Source organism: Moschus berezovskii, chromosome 24, assembly GCF_049115385.1.
Source record: "Moschus berezovskii isolate FMDL1 chromosome 24, NW_MosBer_1.0, whole genome shotgun sequence".
NCBI lineage: Eukaryota > Metazoa > Chordata > Mammalia > Artiodactyla > Moschidae > Moschus > Moschus berezovskii.
Window position 1 is genome coordinate 61622505 of NC_142483.1, and position 22822 is coordinate 61645326.

The window sequence follows — 22822 nt, forward strand, 5'->3', positions numbered from 1 at the left end:
TTTCCAGTCAGGAAATGATAATTTCTTCATAAATTCACATTCTTTTTTATATGTCAGTAAAGTTTTACTGTTTTGTCCTTTCATGTTCTGTTTGTATTACATTTGCTATTGTGAAATGGTCCTTACTTAGAGTATATCTTCTACTTTATTATTTCTAATATATAAGATAACTTTTGATTGTTTTGGTGGAGGTGTATAGTCATCTCATATTGATGGTATTCAATGGTATAACTTCCTTTGAAATTAATGTTTTAGTTCATGGTCTTGAAGTTTCCGGGAAAACAATCATATTGTCTCCAGTAATGGTATCTTCATCTTTTTTCCAAAAATTTCAAATCATATTACAAAGGCCAGAATTTCTAGAATAATATCAGATACAATGGTAGTGGATATCAGAGTTTTTTTATCTGATGATTGTGGGAATGGCTATGCTGCTGCTGCTACTGCTAAGTCGCTTCAGTCGTGTCCGACTCTGTGCGACCCCATAGATGGCAGCCAACCAGGCTCCGCCGTCCCTGGGATTCTCCAGGCAAGAACACTGGAGTGGGTTGCCATTTCCTTCTCCAATGTGTGAAAGTGAAAACTGAAAGTGAAGTCGCTCAGTCGCGTCCGACTAGTAGCGACCCCATGGACTGCAGCCTACCAGGCTCCTCTGTCTGTGCGATTTTCTAGGCAAGAGTACTGGAGTGGCTTGCCATTGCCTTCTCCGGGGAATGGCTATAATAAATCACCATTAACATTATTTGCTATTACTGTGAGTTACTATCTTGTTAAAGAAACAGTTATCTAGAGTTATCTACAGTTATTCCTACTTTTGAACTATTTTTGTTAATCCAGAATGAATTTTGAATTTTACCAGACCCCTCCTTGGCAGCAATTTTAAGATTTTTCATATTTTTCCCTTTGGGTATATCAGCATGCTGTTATATTGAGTAATCTGTAAACTCTTCAAAGCATGATATAAATGATAGTTTGCTAGTTTCTCACTCAATCTATTTTTTTCATATTTCTCCATAATAAGGAATTTTGGAACAGATTCTCTTAAATAGAATTATATTACCCATTAAAATATGTTTTTCCTATTTTTTGGAGATAACTATTTATGTATGTGTCTGTGAACATGTATCACTGATAGAAAAGCATGCAGTTTTATGTAATCTTATTATTACTATCTGTACCTTCATCCAAAAGAATTACTTGACAAAAAATGGGTTTAATTTTTTAAATATGGAGAAATATTGATAAGATAAGGGGAAATAAGAAAACATATCTTTTATAGTGTGTCTGTGATGTATACAGCATCATCAAACAGATGGTCTCATTGATGTCTCAGAGCGAGCTCACTGCTCTTCCATTTGTATTGTTAAAGGAACACTGAGGCTCTGGAGTCATTAGTGTGCAGTAACAGAGCCCAGGTTATGGGAGCATACCTGCTTCAAGAAGCCATCCTCTTCCCACAGGGCAGGTCTGGTTACCCCAGGGAATGGGTCAGGAAACTTAAAGCCCATCCACTGTTGAATGGAACCATATTTTATAATAAGGTATCAGGGAAAGGTTTCTTTGAAATTTTAAGCCAAAAAAGTAAATAATATAAAATTCTGCTAATTTTAATTACGTGTAACAAAAAATAATAAATGAGAGACAGACAAGCAGTAATTTTTCTGACTAAATTAAATGATAGCATGATGCAGCCTCTTTTGCCTGATATTCGACAGTCATTTCTGTAGACTTTTGGAAGGCACCATCAGCTTTCTCATGGACCTCTTAATCCTCTGATACTCAGATCATCCCCTCTTACCACACCTGTCCTGTCACTGTCCTCGTCCATCAGCCCTTCAAATGTAAACTGGCTGAGCTCTCACTGTGAGTTCTCTCTTGTCAATAACTTTTTGCTAGAACCCCATAGGTTTCCCAGCAGCACTTTCAAAAGCTGCATGAAACCCGCTTCTTGTCCAAAGTTTGCAGTTCCAGTTTGCACCACTTTGCATTCAGTTCAGTTCAGTTCAGTTCAGTTGCTCAGTTGTGTCCGACTCTTTGCAACCCCATGAATCACAGCACACCAGGCCTCCCTGTCCATCACAAACTCCCAGAATTGACTCAAACTCATGTCCATCGAGTCGGGGATGCCATCCAGCCATCTCATTCTCTGTCGTCCCCTTCTCCTCCTGCTCCCAATCCTTCCCATCATCAGAGTCTTCATAGAGTTCCCGTTTTGTTACTTTCTGGAGACTGACAAGCATAATGGGAAAATATAAAGACACTAGTAAGGAGGGATATTTTGAGTAGGGTTTAAATTTACCAGTGGTCATCCATTCAGTTCAGTTCAGTCGCTCAGTCGTGTCCAACTCTTTCCAACCCTATGGACTGCAGCACACCAGGTTTCCTTGTCTATCACCAACTTCCGGAGTTCACTCAAACTCATGTCCATCGAGTCGGTGATGCCATCCAACCATCTCATCCTCAGTCGTCCCCTTCTCCCCCTGCCCCCAATCTTTCCCAGCATCAGAATCTTTTCAAATGAGTCAGTTCTTCACATCAGGTGGCCAAAGTAGTGGAGTTTCGGCTTCAGCATTAGTCCTTCAAATGAATATTCAGGACTGATTTCCCATAGGCTGGACGGTTTCATCTCCTTGTAGTCTAAGGGACTCAAGAGTTTTCTCCAACACCACGATTCAAAAGCATCAATTCCTCAGCGCTCAGCTTCTTTATAGTCCAGCTCTCACATCCATACATGACTACTGCAAAAACCATAGCTTTGACTAGACAGACCTTTGTTGTCAAAGTAATGTCTCTGCTTTTTAATATACTGTCTAGGTTGGTCAGAGCTTTCCTTCCAAGGGGCAAGCATCTTTTAATTTCTTGGCTGTAGTCACCATTGCAGTGATTTTAGAGCCCAAAAGAATAAAGTCTTTCACTGTTTCCATTGTTTCCCCATCTATCTGCCATGAAGATGCAACTGGGTGCCATGATCTTAGTTTTCTGAATGTTGAGCTTTAAGCCAACTTTTTCGCTCTCCTCTTTCACTTTCATCAAGAGGTTCTTTAGTTCTTCTTCACTTTCTGCCAAAAGGGTGGTGTCATCTGTGTATCTGAGGTTTTTGATATTTCTCCTGGAAATCTTGATTCCAGCTTGTGCTTCATCCAACCTGGCATTCAGCATGATGTACTCTGCATAGAAGTTAAATAAGCAGGATGACAATATATAACCTTGATGTACTTCTCTCCCCATTTGGAACCAGTCTGTCAGTCTGTTGTTCCATGTCCAGTTCTAACTATTGTTTCTTGACCTGCATACAGATCTCTCAGGAGGCAGGTAAGGTGATCTGGTATTCCCATCTTTTTAAGAATTTTCCAGTTTGTTGATCTGTTACTGATCCACACAGTTAAAGCCTTTTCATAGTCAGCAAAGCAGAATTAGATGTTTTTCTCGAACTCTCTTGCTTTTTCAATGATCTAGTGGATGTTGGCAATTTGATCTCTGGTTCCTCTGCCTTTTCTAAATCCAGCTTGAACATCTGGAAGTTCACGGTTCACATAATGTTGAAGCCGGGCTTGGAGAATTTTGAGCATTACTTTGCTAGTGGATGAGACAAGTGCAATTGTACGGTACTTAGAACATTCTTTGCCATTGCCTTTCTTTGGGATTGGAATGGAAACTGTCCTTTACCAGTCCTGTGGCCACTGTGAGTTTTCCAGATTTGCTGTCATATTGAGGGCAGCACTTTAACATCTTCATCTTTTAGGATTTGAAATAGCTCAGCTGGAATTCCATCACTTCCACTAGCTTTGTTTGTAATGATCCTTCCTAAGGCCCACTTGACTTTGCATTCCAGGATGTCTAGGTGAGTTATCACACCATCAAAGTCATCTGGATCATGAAGATCTTTTTTGTATAGTTCTATGTATTCTTGCCACCTCATCATAATATCTTCTGCTTCTGTTAGGTCCATACGATTTCTGTATTTCACTGTGCCCATCTTTGCATGAAATGTTCCCTTGGTATCTTTAATTTTCTTGAAGAGATCTCTATTTTTTCCATTCTATTGTTTTCCTCTGTCTCTTTGCATTAATCACTGAGGAAGGCTTTTATCTCTCCTTGCTATTCTTTGGAACTCTGCATTCAAATGGGTATATCTTTACTTTACTCCTTTGCCTTTCACTTTTCTTCTTTTCTAACTATTCTCTAAGGCCTCCTCAGGCAACCATTTTGCCTCTTTGCCTTTCTTTTTCTTGAGGATGGTCTTGATCACTGCCTCCTGTTCAATGTCATGAACTTCTGTCCATAGTTCTTCAGGTACTCTTGTCTATCAGATCTAATCCCTTGAATCTATTTGTCACTTCCACTGTATAATCATTAGGGATTTGATTTAGGTCATACCTGAATGGTCTAGTGGTTTCCCCTCCTTTCTTCAATTTAAGTATGAATTTGGCAATAAGAAGTTCATGATCTGAGCCACAGTCAGCTCCCAGTCCTGTTTTTTTCTGACTGTATAGAGCTTCTCCATCTTTGGCTGCAAAGAATATAATCAGTATGATTTTGGTATTGACCATTTGGTGATGTCCACGTGTAGAGTCTAGTCTCATGTGTTCCTGGGAGAGGGAGAGGGAGTGCTTGCTATGACCAGTGCACTCTCTTGGCAAAACTCTGTTAGCCTTTTCCCTGCTTCATTTTTTAATCCAAGACCAAACTTGGCCTGTTACTCCAGGTATCTCTTGACTTCCTATAGTTGCATTCCAGTCCCCTATAATGAAAAGGACATCTTTTTTGGGTGTTAGTTGTAGAAGGACTTATAGGTCTTCATAGAGCCATTCAGCTTCAGCTTCTTCAGCATTACTGGTTGGGGCATAGACTTGGATTACTGTGATATTGAATGGTTTGTCTTAGAAACGAACAGAGATCATTCTGTCATTTTTGAGATTGCACCCAAGTAGTGCATTTTGGACTCTCTTGTTGACTGGGAGGGCTACTCCATTTCTTCTAAGGGATTCTTGCCCACAGTTATAGATATATTGATCACCTGAATTACATTCACCCATTCCAGTCCATTTTAGTTCACTGATTCCTAAAATGTCGATGTTCACTCTTGCCATCTCCTGTTTGACCACTTTCAATTTACCTTGAATCATGGACCTGACATTCCAGGTTCCTGTGCAATACTGCTTTTTACAGCATCGGACTTTACTACCATCACCAGTCACATCCACAACTGGGTGGTTTTTTTGCTTTGTCTCTGTCTTTTTATTCTTTCTGGTGTTATTTCTCCACTCTTCTCCAGTAGCATAATGGGCACCTACCAACCTGGGGCGTTCATCCTTCAGTGTCATATCTTTTTCCTTTTCATACTGTTCATCCTTAGCAGATATTTTTTTGTCTTTGACGATTATGGTTTTCCTAGGAGATAATAGATTATGAGAAAAGGAGAAGCCTGTGTCTGGTGTAGGGAGGAAAGTCTGTAAGCTTGCAGGGCCAAAACTACATTGTCTGACACCATGGAAACGAGGTCTTAGACCCTCAAGACCAAGAGGAGTACAGTGCAGAGATGAGAGCCCTTTGAATGAGACAGAAAATGGTTAGAACCATATGGCAGTGTGCATCAAACAAGCACAAATCCTCTATACCTGAACGGGACTTCTTCATCTTTCCCCCAGTCAAGAATGTCAGTCTTTTCCATTGAACTGGAATATTCAATCTTGCTATTGAATATTCAGTCTTGCTTTGACAAATGTTGCTGTACTTCAAAACCAACTTGTTCTGCCTTTTCATCCATCATCCTGTAATCAGAATAGCAGATGGTGGTGCCCCCCAAAATGGGAACCCAGCTGCTGAGGGGACACGTTAAGACAAATGCTATCTATGCTTCATGTACGACATCTTAGTTGTGTGGAAGTGGGTGGGTGAAGCCAGTTTCTGGCTTTCCGGGTCTGACATCATCCTCATTTCCCTACCCTGAGATGCACGTTGTCACTTGCCTGCCCCCACCTTAATCAGTGTGGCCCAGGAAATGGTTCTGATCTCAGCTCCCTCCACCTCCTGCCCCCATGGATGTTCTAGAGCCAGCTGTAAGGCACCTGAACCTCTGTCAAAAGTAAGACATGAAAACATTTCAATAACAAAGACCAGAAGCTGCCTACTGTGTTCAATCCCTATTGCAAACTGGACACTCAAAACTACTTGCTGAGTGAATGAACAAATTAATAAATGCATGATAAATGACACATTGTGATTCTAATGATATAAAAGTAATTTGACACACGTCATCTCATGATTTAATAAAAATTCTCCAAGAAAAAATGATAAAATGATTGAAATGTGTCTTTATCTTTCAATTCCTACAGCTGTGTAGGGCCAGGTCTCGAAGGCTGTGCAGCAAATGGGTAAGTGTGACATTCTGTGTGTGTAAGTGTGTCACTGTGTGACCTGACCAGAAACAACCAATAGTTCTGTGGGCAAGGGTAATGCTTTCTCACTTTTGCAACTCCCCTTAGCCCTAGCAGGTTCTCACTTCTCCCCAGGCCAAACTGGGCATTCCCAGCAGAACCCACCCTGCCTGCATTACTGGCTGTGTCCCAGGGATGGGATAGTGACACAGGGCATCAGAGCCAGCCTCACCACCTGGTGCTTCTCTTTCTATACAACTCGTCATTGCTCCATGGGTCACAGTATTATTGGATGTGTCTTCTCTTCCAGCTTCTCTTCTCTTTCCTCGCTAATCCAGTTGACCATCAACTTGTGTTTGAATGACCTTTCTGTTTGATGACAGAGCTCCAACTGTGGGGATTTCTCCCCTTACTTCCTTTTCTAAACACATGACTTCCTTCAGCATTTCAGTTGTAATCTGTTTGCCATCATTGCCTGAAATGCTACACAGAGAAAAGCAGAATTGAGACTTTCTATTCAGACTCATCAGGAAAGAATAACATTATCAATTAATAATATCTGTCATGGAATCAGAATTATACACAAGACACCCATCAGATACCCCCAAACACTAGCCAAATATCCAGGCACCTCTACCATCTCTACTAATGTTTACAAAACTCCTCACTCAACAACTTTCCTCCGCATCAGTCAGCTCAGTCTCTGGCCCAAGAATTAGCCAAGATAACCGATCCCTTCTACTATCAAGTGAAACATTAAGGACAAATAGGGAAGTTTCTCAAGGACAAAGGTTGCCTTTTATGCCCCTTTCACTTGAGCCATGAGGACACCAGCAAGCTTCAGCCTCTCTGGACATGCTGCAGTCAGTATCTTAGCAATGAGGTTTCCGTCATATCCCCACCCTCACACCAGTCAGTGACCTTTGTTATATTCATTCTTTCAATTTGTTCTTCTCTTTTCACTCGCCCTTACTATCCGTGGAACATATACTCTGTACAAATTATTACTTTTACCTTTCAACGTCCCCTTCAAAATAGTAAAAACCCATTCAAACTACATTAACTAGGAGAATAGTATAACTCAAGACAGGACTTCTGTATGTGCTAAGAAGAATGTGTTCTAAGTACTATTCATATAAAGTACATTTGACAGGAGAAAGCTGTAAGAATGCTGGCACATTTTTTGTGTGTAAATTGTGCTGCTAATTATTCTTTGATATTCATTAACTGCCTGAAAACACGAAGTTTGCCAGAAGCTCAGATGGCCCAGGTGCTTGAAAAACAATAGCTTTATAAAGATTCTAAAATCAGAATCTACTCATTCATACAGTTCTTTCCCCAGTGAGTTTTGGGTGTTTGCTCTCCCCTGCTGGGGGAAGGGGGCGGGGCGGGGGGGACTGCAGAATGCCGTCACTTATCTATGAGAGCTCTGCTCTGTGTGGAAATCCTGTCCCTGCCTTGCCCCTCCACACATTCATACAGCACTTCACGCGGTTCTCATCCCACGTTATAAGTCCAGGATCCCTCAAGCAGTCTCCACAGTTTTGAAAGGTCCCTCCGTCCAGCCTGGCCAGCAGATATCACATGGGGAGGGTGTGCTTCTAAAGAGTGGAGACACCCAGGGGAGACACACAAATTTGTGTGGAAAGCATGACTGACTCTGAGCCATTTTTTGAGTTGCTGCTGCTAAGTCGCTTCAGTCGTGTCTGACTCTGTGCGACCCCATAGACGACAGCCCACCAGGCTCCCCCGTCCCTGGGATTCTCCAGGCAAGAATACTGGAGTGGGTTGCCATTTCCTTCTCCAGTACGTGAAAGGGAAAAGTGAAAAGTGAAAAGTTAAAGTGAAGTTGCTCAGTCGTGTTGGACTCTTCGCGATCCCATGGACTGTAGCCTACCAGGCTCCTCCATCCATGGGATTTTCCAGGCAAGAGTACTGGAGTGCGTTGCCATTGCCTTCTCCAATTTTTTGAGTTATGTTCCCTTAATCAACAGACGACAACATACTCTTCAGAGCGAGAAGTCGAAATGATACCCACTTTAAAAATCCAAAAAGCTGGGGTGAGGAGGCTATTATACTGAAGAAAGGTGAAAACCTGCCCTGGGAATGTTAATCTGCCTCTCTTTCTCCTTGACAAGCTGTGCACTATTGCACTGAGAGTTCTAACTGATGTCATGGCATCCACACACACGGTACATACAGGCAATGCCAGCATGACAAACCAACCCCCCTTGTGTGTCCACCTCGTTGCAGGCCCAAGATCCCGTCCATTGCCACGGGCATCGTGGGCGGCCTGCTGCTGCTGTTGCTGCTGGCCCTGAGCGTCGGCCTCTTCATGCGCAGGCGCCACATCGTGCGCAAGCGCACCCTGCGCCGGCTGCTGCAGGAGCGTGAGGTGAGCTGGGCGACCACCAGGCGGTGTCCTACAGATGAGATTGCGTGACTGTGCTTTATTGATTGTAATGAAAAAGCTGGGAGAATCTCTGAATGTCCAGTTATAAGCAAGTCAGTTTACACATTGGTACTTGCATTCAGTGACACGCAGCTGTTTCCAGGGTAAGTCCTGCTGGCGGTTACCCAGCTGTGGTGCCCGCAGTCCAGCTGGTTCTGCTCTGTGGTCGGCGAGGGGGAAGCTGGTACACAGAGGCCCGTGAGTTGCTGTGAGCGCAGGAGGTGTCACTTTATAAAATGCCGCAGTTCCCACCAGGGACCGCTCTTTTTTGCGCCATGACTATGACCGGCGTTGTCTGTGACACCATGATTTCAGGAAAGGGTCTTCAGGTGGTATCCGTGTCCATCCGTGTATCAAAGCCAGAGCCCCCAGGAGGAGGGACCCAGGGCAACTTCAGCAGCATGACTGTGCAGGGCTCGGATAGGCTACCAAAATGACCACCACACAAGTTTGACCGCCCCCCAAGCTTTCCTAACCTGATCACAGAAACAGAAATTGTACTTATTGCCCAGGAGCTGTTCTGTTCAAGGTCACCTGCTTTGGAGGATGTGGGAGGTGTCAGTCCCGGTTCTTTCGGTGTCTCTCACCAAGTTCCCTAGAACAGGTATCCCCGTCTGGGAAGTGAGTGGGGCAAGTTCTTTGGGCCAGAGCATGAGCGCTTCATGCTCTCATGAGCCACATGGTGTCAGGATCTGCCATCCCATCCCTGGACGGGACAGGCAGGCATCAGCTCTTCCCCTTGTCTCTCACAGCTCGTGGAGCCTCTGACACCCAGCGGAGAAGCTCCCAACCAAGCCCTCTTGAGGATCTTAAAGGAAACAGAATTCAAAAAGGTCAAGGTGTTGGGCTCAGGAGCATTCGGCACCGTGTACAAGGTGAGCCTGAGGCTCCTAGACTCAGGTCTGGGGCGGGGGGGGGGGGGGGGGGGGGGGGGGGGGGCGTGTCCTCTGCTGTGCTCCTCATCCCAGTGGAGTGCTGTTTGTGTCAGTGAGGAGTTAGGAAATTCAGTGTTTTTCTTAGGTTGTCTAGAGGAAATCTTTTATAATCAGAGTGACAAGGAAGTTGTCCACTTGGGCACAGATGATTTCCTGGAGGACAGGGTGAGTTTTTAGAGGATGGGTGGCACAAGTAAATCCGAAAGAGTGTGGCCTGTCCCCACAGGGCAGCATCCGAATAAAGCCCAGCTCAAAACAGCTTCCTCTTCATTTATTTTCTCTATGCCCTCTTTGCTTAATCTGATCTCAGTTAGGCCAAGACCCAGTATCTCAGAATTCTGTACAAAATGACTCACACTGACTCTGTAACTTACACGAGCTGAAGGGTTTTATCTAACTACTCTGATTCCTGGGACACAACAGCTAAAGAGCTGCTGAGCTGTCATGACTCCCAGCCTGGGTGGCCTTGGGTGCAGAGCTGTGCTTCCTCACCCTTTGCAGTGTGGCCACTAATGACACCCAGCCAGGCCAGGAGCCACATCTTACACGTGTGACAACTGCCAGCCAATGACTTCTCCTCTTTTTGTTACAGGGACTCTGGATCCCAGAAGGCGAGAAGGTTAAAATTCCTGTAGCTATCAAGGAATTAAGAGAAGCCACATCTCCAAAAGCCAACAAGGAAATTCTTGATGTGAGTTTCTGCTTTGTTCTCTAGCTATCTGCAGGCCTGGACGTCAGAAGCTACCTTTTCTCGTGGTTGGCAGCACATTTCTATGTTCTAGACTTTCTCATCACCACATTCTAAATGGTCACTTTTGACTTTTGCTGTATTTTTTCCTTCTGGCTACACAGTTGGTATAGTTCTCTCTCATAGAGATAACTCTCTCTTCTGTTCTCTTAACGCCCCAAAAGGATGGGAAACTGTGGTTCCTGGGCATCCACCAGGGGCTGGTGGCTTCCCCCTGCCATCTCAGTGATTCCTCTGTCTGGCCTGTGGCACTGTAGGTGTTGTGTTCAGCATGCCTTGGGAAAGAAACAGAAGCATGAGGCAGCCTGCTCAGGGTTACAAACCTGGGTAGGTTTCCAGCACCTGGTTACTTATGACTCTGAAATGCGTGTTCATTTTCTTCCACCGAATACCTCATCTTTGAAATGGCTTTTTAAAGGTGCCTAGGATTAACAATATCATGCTTCATAAACTCTATAATCTGTTGCTCATCTTCTGTACTTTTTCTCAAAATAATTTAATGTTATTTCCAGTGTCTACTGAGTGCTATTTTATGGAGTCTTTGAAATACTCCATAAGGTTATTATTGTTATATGCTTTCACTTTAGATTCTGTTGAACTTTTCCCGTCTTCCTTTGGACCTCACTAGCCAATGAGGGCTCTTCATGGTCTTAGAAAGAGGCTGGAAGAAGGAGGGGCCAGTCTGGTGTTGGGCAGAACCTACTGCAGGTAGAGGCTCAGGAAGTTCTGGGGGATGCACCCTTGTGGGCCCCGGCTAACAGCACTGCCACCACTCGCTGTGGGTAGATGTGGGATTTTCTTGCTCTTTTTCCAAAGCAAAGCCAGTAAAAGAAGAGGTGGAGGGGCTCAGCAGTGAGTTAGGAGAACAGTCAATGAAAAAGGAAAGTGACTGCCTTTACTGACTCAGAAATCTAGTTCATCTTGAAGCCAAGAAGGACAAAGGTCAAATGTAATATTTCCCCACTCATATCTAACCGACAGAATAATATGGTAAGCAAAGCAAACAGGCCTTTTTAAAAATGTGTTCAGACACTGAGCTTCCCGAGAGGAAATCCTCTCCATCCGCATTTCTCCAGGCAGCCTTCCCTCCTTTCATTTTACAGCAGGGAAGTCCCACTGCAGTATTTTCTTTGTGAAGGATGAATTATTAATGCAGTGCAACAGGAAATCTCACACACTATTGATATGCTTAGCAAGCCAAGTTATCTTTTATTTTAGCAGTTTACAAATTAATGTAGAGTCTGTTAATATAATGTCAGCTCCTATTTTCAGTTCAGTTCAGTCACTCAGTCGTGTCCGACTCTAGGAAAACAACAGAATAGGAAAAACAAGAGATCTTTTCAAGAAAATTAGAGATATCAAGGGAACATTTCATGCAAAGATGGGCTCGATAAAGGACAGAAATGGTATGGACCTAACAGAAGCAGAAGATATTAAGAAGAGGTGGCAAGATACACAGAAGAACTGTACAAAAAAGATCTTCACGACGAAGATAATCACGATGGCGTGATCACTCACCTGGAACCAAACATCTTGGAATGTGAAGTCAAGTGGGCCTTAGAGAGCATCACTATGAACAAAGCTAGTGGAGGTGATGGAATTCCAATTGAGCTATTTCAAATCCTGAAAGATGATGCTGTGAAAGTGCTGCACTCAATATGCCAGCAAATTTGGAAAACTCAGCAATGGCCACAGGACTGGAAAAGGTCAGTCTTCATTCCAATCCCAAAGAAAGGCAATGCCAAAGAATGCTCAAACTACTGCACAGTTGCACTCATCTCACACGCTAGTAAAGTCATGCTCAAAATTCTCCAAGCCAGGCTTCAGCAATATGTGAACCGTGAACTTCCAGATGTTCAAGCAGGTTTTAGAAAAGGCAGAGGCACCAGAGATCAAATTGTCAACATCCGCTGGATCATGGAGAAAGCAAGAGAGTTCCAGAAAAACATCTATTTCTGCTTCATTGACTATGCCAAAGCCTTTGACTGTGTGGATCACAATAAACTGTGGAACATTCTGAAAGAGATGGGAATACCAGACCACCTGACCTGCCTCTTGAGAAACCTGTATGCAGGTCAGGAAGCAACAGTTAGAACTGTACATGGAACAACAGACTGGTTCCAAATAGGAAAAGGAGTACGTCAAGGTTGTATATTGTCACCCTGCTTATTTAACTTATATGCAGCTCCTGTTTACGTAACCATAAGAAGTGTAACAAGCAAGCCATTTGTGAAGTCTCTTCACTTACAACCTCTAGCTCCTTTTCCTACACAGTTAAAAAGAAAATATTTTAGCAGAATTTGCTTCCTTAATTCATTTTTTACTCATTCAAGACATTCTAATAACTTTCACAAAATGTGAATTTTGACAATATTCTCTGCAGAGTAAGGGCAATTTTGAAGATAGTAGCAGTATTTTAGGAAAGAAGTAGTTTCGCTGAAAAGGACCCTCCAGAACCCCTAAAACTGGAGGAAATCTGCTTTCATGGGGCAGGGGTAGGGTAGAAAATAGAGAAAGTAAAGACTTAGAAAAAGTGTTTAAAGCCCTGTTTGCCTCTTGCTCTGTCTCTGGACTCCTCTCCTTCTCTCCCTCTGGCCCACCCCTGCTTTCTTCTTTCTGCTCTGACACCCACCCAGTGGCTGTTCTGGGAGAGGAGAGCAGCCTGAGGCCTTGGTCTGCTTGTCCTGAAGCTCTGCCTGCCCCACAAACACGGAGCCATCCTGGTAGTGTGGGTGCTGCCATGGGGAGCCCCTAAGGGAAGGGAAAACTAAAGCACAGGCCAGTTTCAACAGTGAGTTAAAGGGCAAGTTAATCCTGTGACCAGGCTGCCCAGGGGTTGAGTGTGGGCTTGGCTCACACGTACTTGTAAAAGGCTCCGGCTTCCCATGCTTTTATTCCCCTACCCAGGCCAGCACTAAGGTCTGGAACACATGCCTTCTACCCCGGTGCTCGGTGCCAACAGTGGTGGCTTAGGTACTGGGAAGCTTCAAAACTATTCTTAAAGCTGGGCATATGCCTCTCCTAAAGGAGTTTAATGTTTAGTGAAATCCCTTTTCCCCAGTCCTTAACATAAACTAGTTCACAGATGAGAGAGACACACAAGAAAGAAGGCCCAAACAATCATTTCGACAACTGGACGAAATAATAGATTTTCAAGGTCGCCAAGCCTCAGAGGCTCTGCTGCCATGTGACTCTGACCTCAGCCTTGGGAGCCTCTGAGCGTGGGTTCTGCTGACCAGTTTGCAGACTGATCAGCGATGGTGAGGAATACCAAGCATTCTTGCTGTAGGTCACAGAGCACCTTTGAGATTCCAAGATAAACAGCTAAGAACAAAGCTCACGTTAACTCCTGCACACAGTGAATAGGACACGTGACTGGACAGCATCCCCATTGAGCCTCAGCTTAGACGTGCAGAAGGGACAGCCTAGCTCTGGTTCTGTACCAGATTTTAATAGGCGCTAGGACCTGGCAGGGCTCCAGGCTCTGTGTGGCCCGACCCCCACACCCGTGCTCCACTCCCTGAGCCCTGGGTCAGCTCCTCATGGCCCACAGCAGATGGGCTGCTCAGCCTGCTCTGCTCTGCAGATTTCTCTCCCCTCTGAAGCGAGTACAGCATGTTTTCAAATCTCAACCAGATCTTGAGAAAATAGAAACAGCCAGAGGATTTCTTTGGTGTTATGGTTGTACAGTTTCCCGGACTCAGAAGAGAGACGTGATTTCTGCTTTCCTGGCAATCACATGGCCTATTAATTTTTTCATAGACTTTCTAGTCTAAATTTTTTCATAGACTTTCTAGTTTAAATTTAGGGTGGGCACAGAAACAGCATGCTGAAGAGATTCATGTATGTGCTCTGTGTTATAAGGTCTAGGGTTTTCACTTAGCAAGTCTTCCCCGGTCTGTGGAGTTAGCAGCAGGGAGGACGGCTGAGGGGCCCCGGAGGCCAGCGGCCTGGGGTGGGAAGACTCTAGTGGGCCCAGTCCTGACAAGAAGTGTGATCTTGGGCATGGTTCGCTGGGTCTCAATTTCCTCTTCATACGAATAATAGCTTCAGGAGGAACCACTTGCCTGCCTTCCCCAGTCCTAAATTTTTATCAGTTGCTGTTTAGTTGCTAAGTTGTGTCCGACTGTTCATAACCCCATGGACAGCAGCACAGCAGGCCTCCCTGCCCTTCACCAACTCCCCAGGTTGGCTCAAACTCACGTCCATTGATTCGGTGATGCCATCCAGCCATCTCATTCTCTGTCGTCCCCGTCTCCTCCCGCCCGCAATCCCTCCCAGCATCAGAGTCTTTTCCAGTGAGTCAGCTTTACGCATCAGGTGACCAAAGTATTGGAACTTCAGCATCAGTCCTTCCAATGAATTTTCCGGGTTGATTTCCTTTAGGATTGACTGCTTGATTTCCTTCCAGTCCAAGGGACTCTCAAGAGTCTGCTCCAGCACCATAATTCAAAAACATCAGTCGTTTTTTATCAGTAACCCTCTGAAAGATGAAGAGCTGTCTGAATGTCCATAGTATTAAATATCTACTCTGCTCTTTAACGTGATGCTGCGTTTACAACCAGAGGAGAAGGGCCGCCTGCCCATGAAGGTGGGGTACCGCCCACTCAGGGTGCTTGTTCTAAAACAAGTAGCAGAGCTGCAGTCTCTCTTGTAAGTAAAAGTGACAGGGTCTCTGATTTGTGTGATGTCAGTGTAGTTCAGCTGTGATGTTTCTAAGGTATTTCTAGAGGTGTGTCAGACAGCACAGAAACACCACAGGGGAACAGGTGTTGGAGAGAGGAAGGCACTAAACAAGCTCCCCCCGCCACCCCTGCAGCTCACAGGGGAACAGGTGTTGGAGAGAGGAAGGCACTAAACAAGCTCCCCCCGCCACCCCTGCAGCTCACACAGCACACCACCGGGATGGGTCCAAGAATCAGCATTTCTGGCAGTTCGGCCAGCAGCACTGAGCCTGCTGCCCTGAGGGAACAACTGCAAGAAGCCAGGGAAGTTTAGCTTAGATGGGAGTCAGGGAGGCCCTCAGAAGAGGGGCCAGCCAGGAAAAGCGAGGTGGAGGGGCATTCCGGACATACCCCCTAGGGCGGGTATGGGAGAGCAGTGAGCGGGTGGAGCAGCAGGGCTGTGGGAGGAGAGGCACAGCGCGGCGTGGGAGTCTCCCCGGAATGGTGAGGCCCAGGGAAGGTAACTGCAGACGCTGGTGTTTAAGACATGGAGGACCTTTGTGTTTCGGACTCTGCGTTCGCACCAGTCCCTCCACCCATCTGCTCTGTCCCCACTGTCCTCTCCTGAGGCACAGCTCCCGGCAGCCCCCTCAGGTGCCTCCGCCTCCCAGGCTGCGTTGGCTCCTGCACAGGGAGCCCAGCCCTGACCACATCAATGGGCAGAGCAGGAAACACGCCTCTGAACTTTCTCTTGGAGACGAGGTGGTTCCTTTTGTGTCTATATAAAAGGTCAGCATCTCTGCCCACCGCAGAGGAGGAGCAGTGAGGACTGACCTCCCAGAGCTCTCACCATCACCTCAGTGCCCGTGTGAGGGTTCCTTAGTCAGTGGCCAGGTCATCATAGGATGTGGGTTGTCACTCGCCCCAACAGCGTTTTAAACAGGCATCTTTGGCTCTGCGGCGGAGGTCCTCGTAAAGGGAGAGAGATTGAGTTGATTGGTAGAAATTTAGGATTCCCTAATTCTTAGACAAAAACGAGGCCCAGCTATGTGTTTGGTTTAAATGAAGTCAGCTTCCTCCAGCCAAGGATAGGAGAAGAGTTAAAATGAAATCCGTAGTCATGGGTCTGTGTCAGGCCCCTGCCCTGGCCACCTCTGAGTCAGCAAGGGTAGGGTTGGGGGAAGTGGTTTTCCTTTCCCAAAACTGCGGCCGGCAACACAGACCACCTCTTAAGAGATGAATCCTGGGCCGCCCACAGAGTCTGCGATCACTGCAGGTGTACTGTCCTCTCTCCATTTCAGAGCCGGCACATGTACACAGAAAGGCCTTCTTTCTCTGCTGTGTGTGGTGGAGGTGCCTGTGATCCCAGCAGTGTTGGGGGCGGGGTGGTGGGTGGGGGGCTCCTCCTCTCTGCCCGCCACAGAGGAGGAGCAGTGAGGACTGCCCTCCCAGAGCTCTCACCATCACCTCGGTGCCCGTGCTGAGGGTTCTTAGTCAGTGGCCAGGTCGTCATCAGGATGTGGGTGGCCACCCACCCAGCGGCGTTTGAAACAGGCATCTTTGGCTCTGAGGCGGAGGTCCTCATAATGACTCAGCATCACCCAAACTTGGGGACATCAGGTCTTGTTTTCACCCAGTACTTTGCCAGTGGCAAGCACTGCCGGGGTCTCTCTGTGGCGCCAAATGCCACGTGCAGTCAGAGGGTGCCACCGCCCACCAGATGCCTCTCGTGCCAGAGATCCTGTGTGAACACCCGCTGCTCTAGATGTTTCATGCTCCCATTTTCACATTTAAACTCGAGTTGGGTTTTTAATCTAGGAGGGGTTTGGCTGCTTCTTCCCATAGCCGTGGCAGGGAGCCGCGCTGACGTGCCTTCTCCTCCTCTCCTGCAGGAGGCCTACGTGATGGCCAGTGTGGACAACCCACATGTGTGCCGCCTCCTGGGCATCTGCCTGACCTCCACAGTGCAGCTCATCACACAGCTCATGCCCTTCGGCTGCCTGCTGGACTACGTCCGCGAGCACAAGGACAACATCGGCTCCCAGTACCTGCTCAACTGGTGTGTGCAGATTGCAAAGGTAACTCGTGGGCAGCCAGCACTGAGAGCCAGCAGGCAGGGTCACAGAGCAGGGCCGGCAGCTGCCTCTGCTTCTTGCTGTGCCCTCGCCTCCTGGGCTGATGTGATCGTTAGGGGGAGCCCCAAAGAACAGCGGCAAGGGGCAAAAAACAACAACCAGGAAGTCAGCGATTACATTCTCCATCCTAGGAAAGCAGAGAGTTAGGAGGGATGTGTGTGTGTGTGTGTGTGTGTGCGCGCGCGCACGCGCATGCGTGCATGGACACAGTGAAGACTTTATTTTGGATTAAATTGAATTGATTGTCTTTGGCATCAGATTAGTGCCGCTCCCACTCCACATTGAAAATCTAATTATTCAGCTATATTTGCACAGTTGGGTGCTCTCAGAATGCTTGATGTTAATGTCTTATTTCCCTGGCATTCTTTTTGTTGAATACTATGGTAATTTTTACCAGAGGATGAGGTGTGGCTTTCACGCAGGCAGAACTGGTAACAAAACCAGCAAACCAGCCCACACGAGGCTGTTCAGATGACAGAGTGCTGGGTGGACAGGCAGGTGCTGGCTCTGATGTGTGATGGCAGGAGGTAAACAGATGCTTCTTCTGCTTCCTGAGGCTCCTCACACGTTCCGCTGTCAACAGGCTAGAGTGAGGGAGGAGCTGGTGGGGGCGGTGGGCAGACAGGGACCAGGTGGCTGCACTTGTGAGCTGAAGCCAGGAGCTGAGCGATGAGCCAGGTATTTAGCTGCTCATATGGCCTCACAAGGACTTTCTTTCATCTTAGATCTCTCCTTCTTGATCACAGCACTGCATCAGTTATTTGCAACCCAACTTGCTAATTCTGTTTCTTCTAACAGTGGGTATACCTTTCACTCAGTTGAATGAATGGAATCTGTGGACGAATCCCACCCCCAACCCCCTCAGCCCTGGAGAGCGGTTATTAGCTGGAGGAGACCAGTGAGGCAGGGAGCACCTCATCTCCCAGCCCTGTCAAGTCCTGGTTGCTCCTCTCACCCAGGGCAGCAGTGCAGCTTGGTCCTGTGGATTTACAGTTCTCCTCCCAGAACTGAGGGGCTCCACAGGCTGTCAGGCAGCTGGCTGCCTCCTGGGAAAATAGACCGCAGCACAACGCTGTTTTTCTGGTGCCCCTGGGCTTACTGTCTCAGCCACAGCCCCAGAGGCTACAGCACCCTCGGATTGGGAGAGCGCCTTCTCAGACCCCCGCCCGTCACCCAGTGCTCCTGTCATTGTCACGGCCACAACCCTGGTTTCAGAGCAGCGGGATCACGTGGCCACACTAAACCATGGTCCTGTGCGCCTTGGTGCTGCAGTCTCATGATACGGTTATTTCTGTGTCTGACTCTGTTAGTTTCCTAGGGCTGCCACCGAAGATTGTGACAGACTTGGTGGCTTACCACAGTAGAAACTTATTCTCTCACAGTTATGGAGGTTGAAGTCCAGAATCAAGGTGTCAGAAGGGCCGTGGCCCCTCTGAAGCCTTTAGGGGAGAATCCTTCCTCCCTTCCCAGCTCTGGTGGCTCAAGCATCCCTGGCTTGTAGCAGCATCACTCCCATCTCTGCCCGCATCTTCACGTGGCCTCCTTCCCTAGGTCCAAGTCCAGATCACCCTCTCTCTTAAAAGGTACCAGTCATTCCTAAATCCAGGATGATTTTGTCTCAAGATCTTTTAATTAGATCTGCAAAACCCTGTGTCTGAGCTCATATTCTGGGTTTCTGGGTAGGTGTGAAATTTTGGAGACACTGTTCAGCCCAGTGGCTGATGTGGGGAAGGAGGTCATTAGCCTGCCATAGGTTTCACTGAGCACATACTCTTTCCTGGAGGTCTATTCATGTCCTGACCTCTGACCTCAGAAATTCTTCCTTCGTCTCCTCCCTGATAATCTGAGGCAGGAGAATCACCAAAGTTATCCCCCTCCACTTCAGGCAGTCTCCAGTACCTTACTTGCTTTACTTTTTTTTTTAACCCCTTTTGCTTCCTGGGAAGATCTGGTTTATATACTTGTTTACTTGAAACTGGGAAGGAGGTGAGCTCTGTTAGTCGTACCCTGACTGCTGCCCACATGGGACCAGGCGTCCAGAATGCTGCACGCCCGAGCTGTCTGCTGCTGCCTGATGGGTGAGTGCAGCTCACTAGGGGCCCAGATGTTTAGCATTCTAATTATCTTGTGTCAGTTTGCAGCTCCACAAAAGTGACTTTTTATGTGAGGGGACACACAGCCTTGGCAAGTTCTGCCTAGTTACAGAACTGGGCATGTAAGTCTGGGGGATTCACAGCTCAGTTTTGGCTTTTACTAGGCGAGTTGTCTCAGTGGTAAAGAATCCACCTGCCAATGCAGGAGGCATAAGAGACGTTGGTTTGATCCCTGGGTCAGGAAGATTCCCCTGGAAGAGGAAATGGCAGCCCACTCCAGTATTCCTGCTTGAAGAATCCCATGAACAGAGGATCCTGGCGGGCTGCGGTCCATCAGGTCACAAGGAGTTGAACACAACTCGGGGACTGAGCAGGCAAGTTGTCTCTGCACCTGGTCTCTGAGGTTGAGCCGAGACAGAGAAGATAGTCCACAGAGCCCCTGTGAAGCGCCCGCTCAGGCCTGGGATGCAGCCCATGCTTACTCCTCTGGGTTTTCCCTGCACTTTGACTGATTTAGGTTGGTGACTAAAATCTCAGCTGAATCATCATCATATTCTAGTTCTGTATCTACTCTCTTTCCTTAGAGCAGCATCTCCTGTTTTTGTTTCTTTCTTATTCATGAGGTTTTCCCCTTCTTTCTTTGGCAACCCCACATTCAGATCTGCCTGCCAGCAGAGACTGTATAGACGGAAGCTTGTTTGACCCCAGAATGAGTCTTCTACAGTGTGAGGAGAAGCAGACACCTGACCATGGCAGTGCCCACCGCAGGACAAACTCAGCTCTGCCCGACCTTGGTCAGCCCTCAGTTTCCAAGGTTCCTGGGTTGAGTTCCCAGGGCCGGAAAGTTTTCCAGTATCAGTTCAGTTCAGTTCAGTTCAGTCGCTCAGTTGTGTCCGATTCTTTGCGACCCCATGAATCACAGCACGCCAGGCCTCCCTGTCCATCACCAACTCCCAGAGTTCACTCAGACTCATGGCCATCGAGTCGGTGATGCCATCCAGCCATCTCATTCTCTGTCGTCCCCTTTTCCTCCTGCCCCCAACCCCTCCCAGCATCAGAGTCTTTTCCAGTGAGTCAACTCTGGGCATGAGGTGGCCAAAGTATTGGAGTTTCAGCTTTAGCATCAGTCCTTCCAGTGAACACCCAGGACTGATCTCCTTTAGAATGGACTGGTTGGATCTCCTTGCAGTCCAAGGGACTCTCAAGAGTCTTCTCCAGCACCACAGTTCAAAAGCATCAATTCTTCGGCGATCAGCCTTCTGCACAGTCCAACACTCACATCCATACATGACCACAGGAAAAACCATAGCCTTGACTAGACGGACCTTGTATAGTGCTTCATATAATATTATTCAGAATTTCACCTTGTTGTTTAAATCCACTGCTCTGCCTTTTGTACTCTGTTTAAGATCATTTTCCTTTGAAGTCCGTTCACGTTGCGGCTATTGTTAACTTTTGTCTCTACGGCACTGCTTTCTGTTTCAGCAGAGAAACCTCACCATTGTGCTTGCACAGCTGTATCAATGCAGCATCTATCCTGCCAGGGTAGGAAAGTAATGGTCTCCTCAATTGTAAGGAGAGAAATTTGCTGTTGGGTTAGTTACTATTTACCTTAAGTATTAAACAGTTTTCTTTGTAAAACTTAGAAGTGAGACTACCCAGAAACACATAGCGGCTGACCAGAAACTAAACTTGCTGGCATTTTCAAAGTGGGATTTATTGACTTATAAATGTCCTCACTGATTCACAAAGGCACAGGCTCTCTTGGGAAGTTTTCCAAACATTGCTGGCGAGTCAGGCGCTATTACATAGGTTTATTATCAGGGATGGGGGAGCCTGGTAGGCTTCCGTCTATGGGGTCACACAGAGTCGGACACGACTGAAGTGACTTAGCAGCAGCAAACTGGTAGGAAGACAAGTAAAAGTATATCAACCAGGCACAAGGAAAAAGAAAAGAGGCAGAGGTGGCCTGGGGGGAATTCTTGCTGGGGTGGGAGACCAGAGGCTCCCTTCCATACAGGGGTAGAGTGGATTCTAGACTCAGGTCTCAGGAGGCTGTGGTCCCATCACCTGCTCCGTGATCCCCCCGTCCTAAGCTCCCAGCTCATGAAGGTACATGGAGCTCTCACTCACTGGGAGTAACTTAGGTGCTTCAGAAAGTGTGTCCATTCTTTCTGGCTACTAAACGAGCTAGTAAATTCCAAAATAATTAGATGGGATGATAATGTCATAAAATCTTAGAATCCAAAAGATGCTTCTGGACTTCAGTTTAGAGAACACTGCTGCCGTGCCAGGCTGTTCCTTGGAGCACCACAGAATGCATACTGCGAATGCTATGTAAATCAGCTCCCCAGGCTCTAATTCGTTTAACATTTTCTCCAACATTTAGGACAGCTGAGCTTTCTTTCACCTAACCTGGATTAAGATCTCACAGAAGTTAGTTTTCAGAGAGATAAGTTTCAGATCTTGACCAGACCCCAGTGAGATTTGAACACAGCTGTGGGGGAAGGGGGATCCAGGGGAGAGGCTGTCAGAAAGAAACTGACCACAACTTTGTAAGAACCAGACTAAGATGAGACTTGATAAGGATGACCTTCAAAAGGCATTCCATTCAGAGGATCCATTTCTTAAGCACACAGGACACTTAGTTTGGTCTCAGTTCATTTGAAAATGCCCCAGGTGTTTTCACTGTTCACACATTTATAGGAGTTCTCAGGTTGTGTGAACAGCTAAGAGAAGACCCATCCAGGTTAGGGGAGGAAGGTGGTCCTGCTTCTAACAGGAGAGAATGAAAATCATGCTGGCAAAGGAGCTGTCATCCGTCACCCGAGCTCAGCCTTCTTGTGGGAGTTGCTGACCATCCCATGCAGCTCACGTGCGCAGCCCCCTGTCTCAGCCCAGGGGGCTCTGGCCTTTGCACCTAGGTCTGCTCCACTTCCCCGCACTACCCAGGTTTCCTGTTCTCCAGATCAGGACTCCTAAAGGTGAGGTTCCAGGCAGCTCCAGCCCTGCTGACTAAATGTGCAGCTTAAGGGTGGAGATTCAGCCTCCAGCCTCTATCCACAGGGCCAGAGAAGACTCCTCCTAAGAGCTGATTCACCTGCAGAGCACACACCTGCGTAACACCCAGGGGCACCAAGAGCGCAGACAGGACAGAGACAAACAGCAGATCTAGTCACCAGATACTTTCAGTTATTTGGATTTTTTTTTTTCATTCTTACATTGTTCCATAAAAAATTACAGTTGAACTTAACCTAATGATCACTTTACATTATGTCCTTATAAAGCCAAAAGTTGCTGTACGGTTAAAGCATATTCATCAACTCTTAGACATTCCGTTTAGTTATTTCTTGAGCATTTATCTGTCAGTGTCCAGTATCATGTGAAATATATATATAATTAAGACAAAATTTCTTAT

At 46.6% G+C, this 22822-nt stretch overlaps 1 protein-coding gene across 3 annotated transcripts in view; it reads left to right on the forward strand.

Moving 5' to 3' along the window:
- The window catches only part of EGFR (epidermal growth factor receptor), a 217702-nt gene that overhangs the window by 167864 nt on the left and 27016 nt on the right, over positions 1-22822 (forward strand). For all 3 annotated transcript variants that reach the window (XM_055414809.2, XM_055414810.2, XM_088831867.1), the window contains exons 16-20: positions 6336-6374; positions 8631-8772; positions 9582-9704; positions 10357-10455; positions 17069-17254. In XM_055414809.2, coding sequence (XP_055270784.1) covers positions 6336-6374; positions 8631-8772; positions 9582-9704; positions 10357-10455; positions 17069-17254 — 589 coding nt within the window. The remainder of the gene's footprint in view (positions 1-6335; positions 6375-8630; positions 8773-9581; positions 9705-10356; positions 10456-17068; positions 17255-22822) is intronic.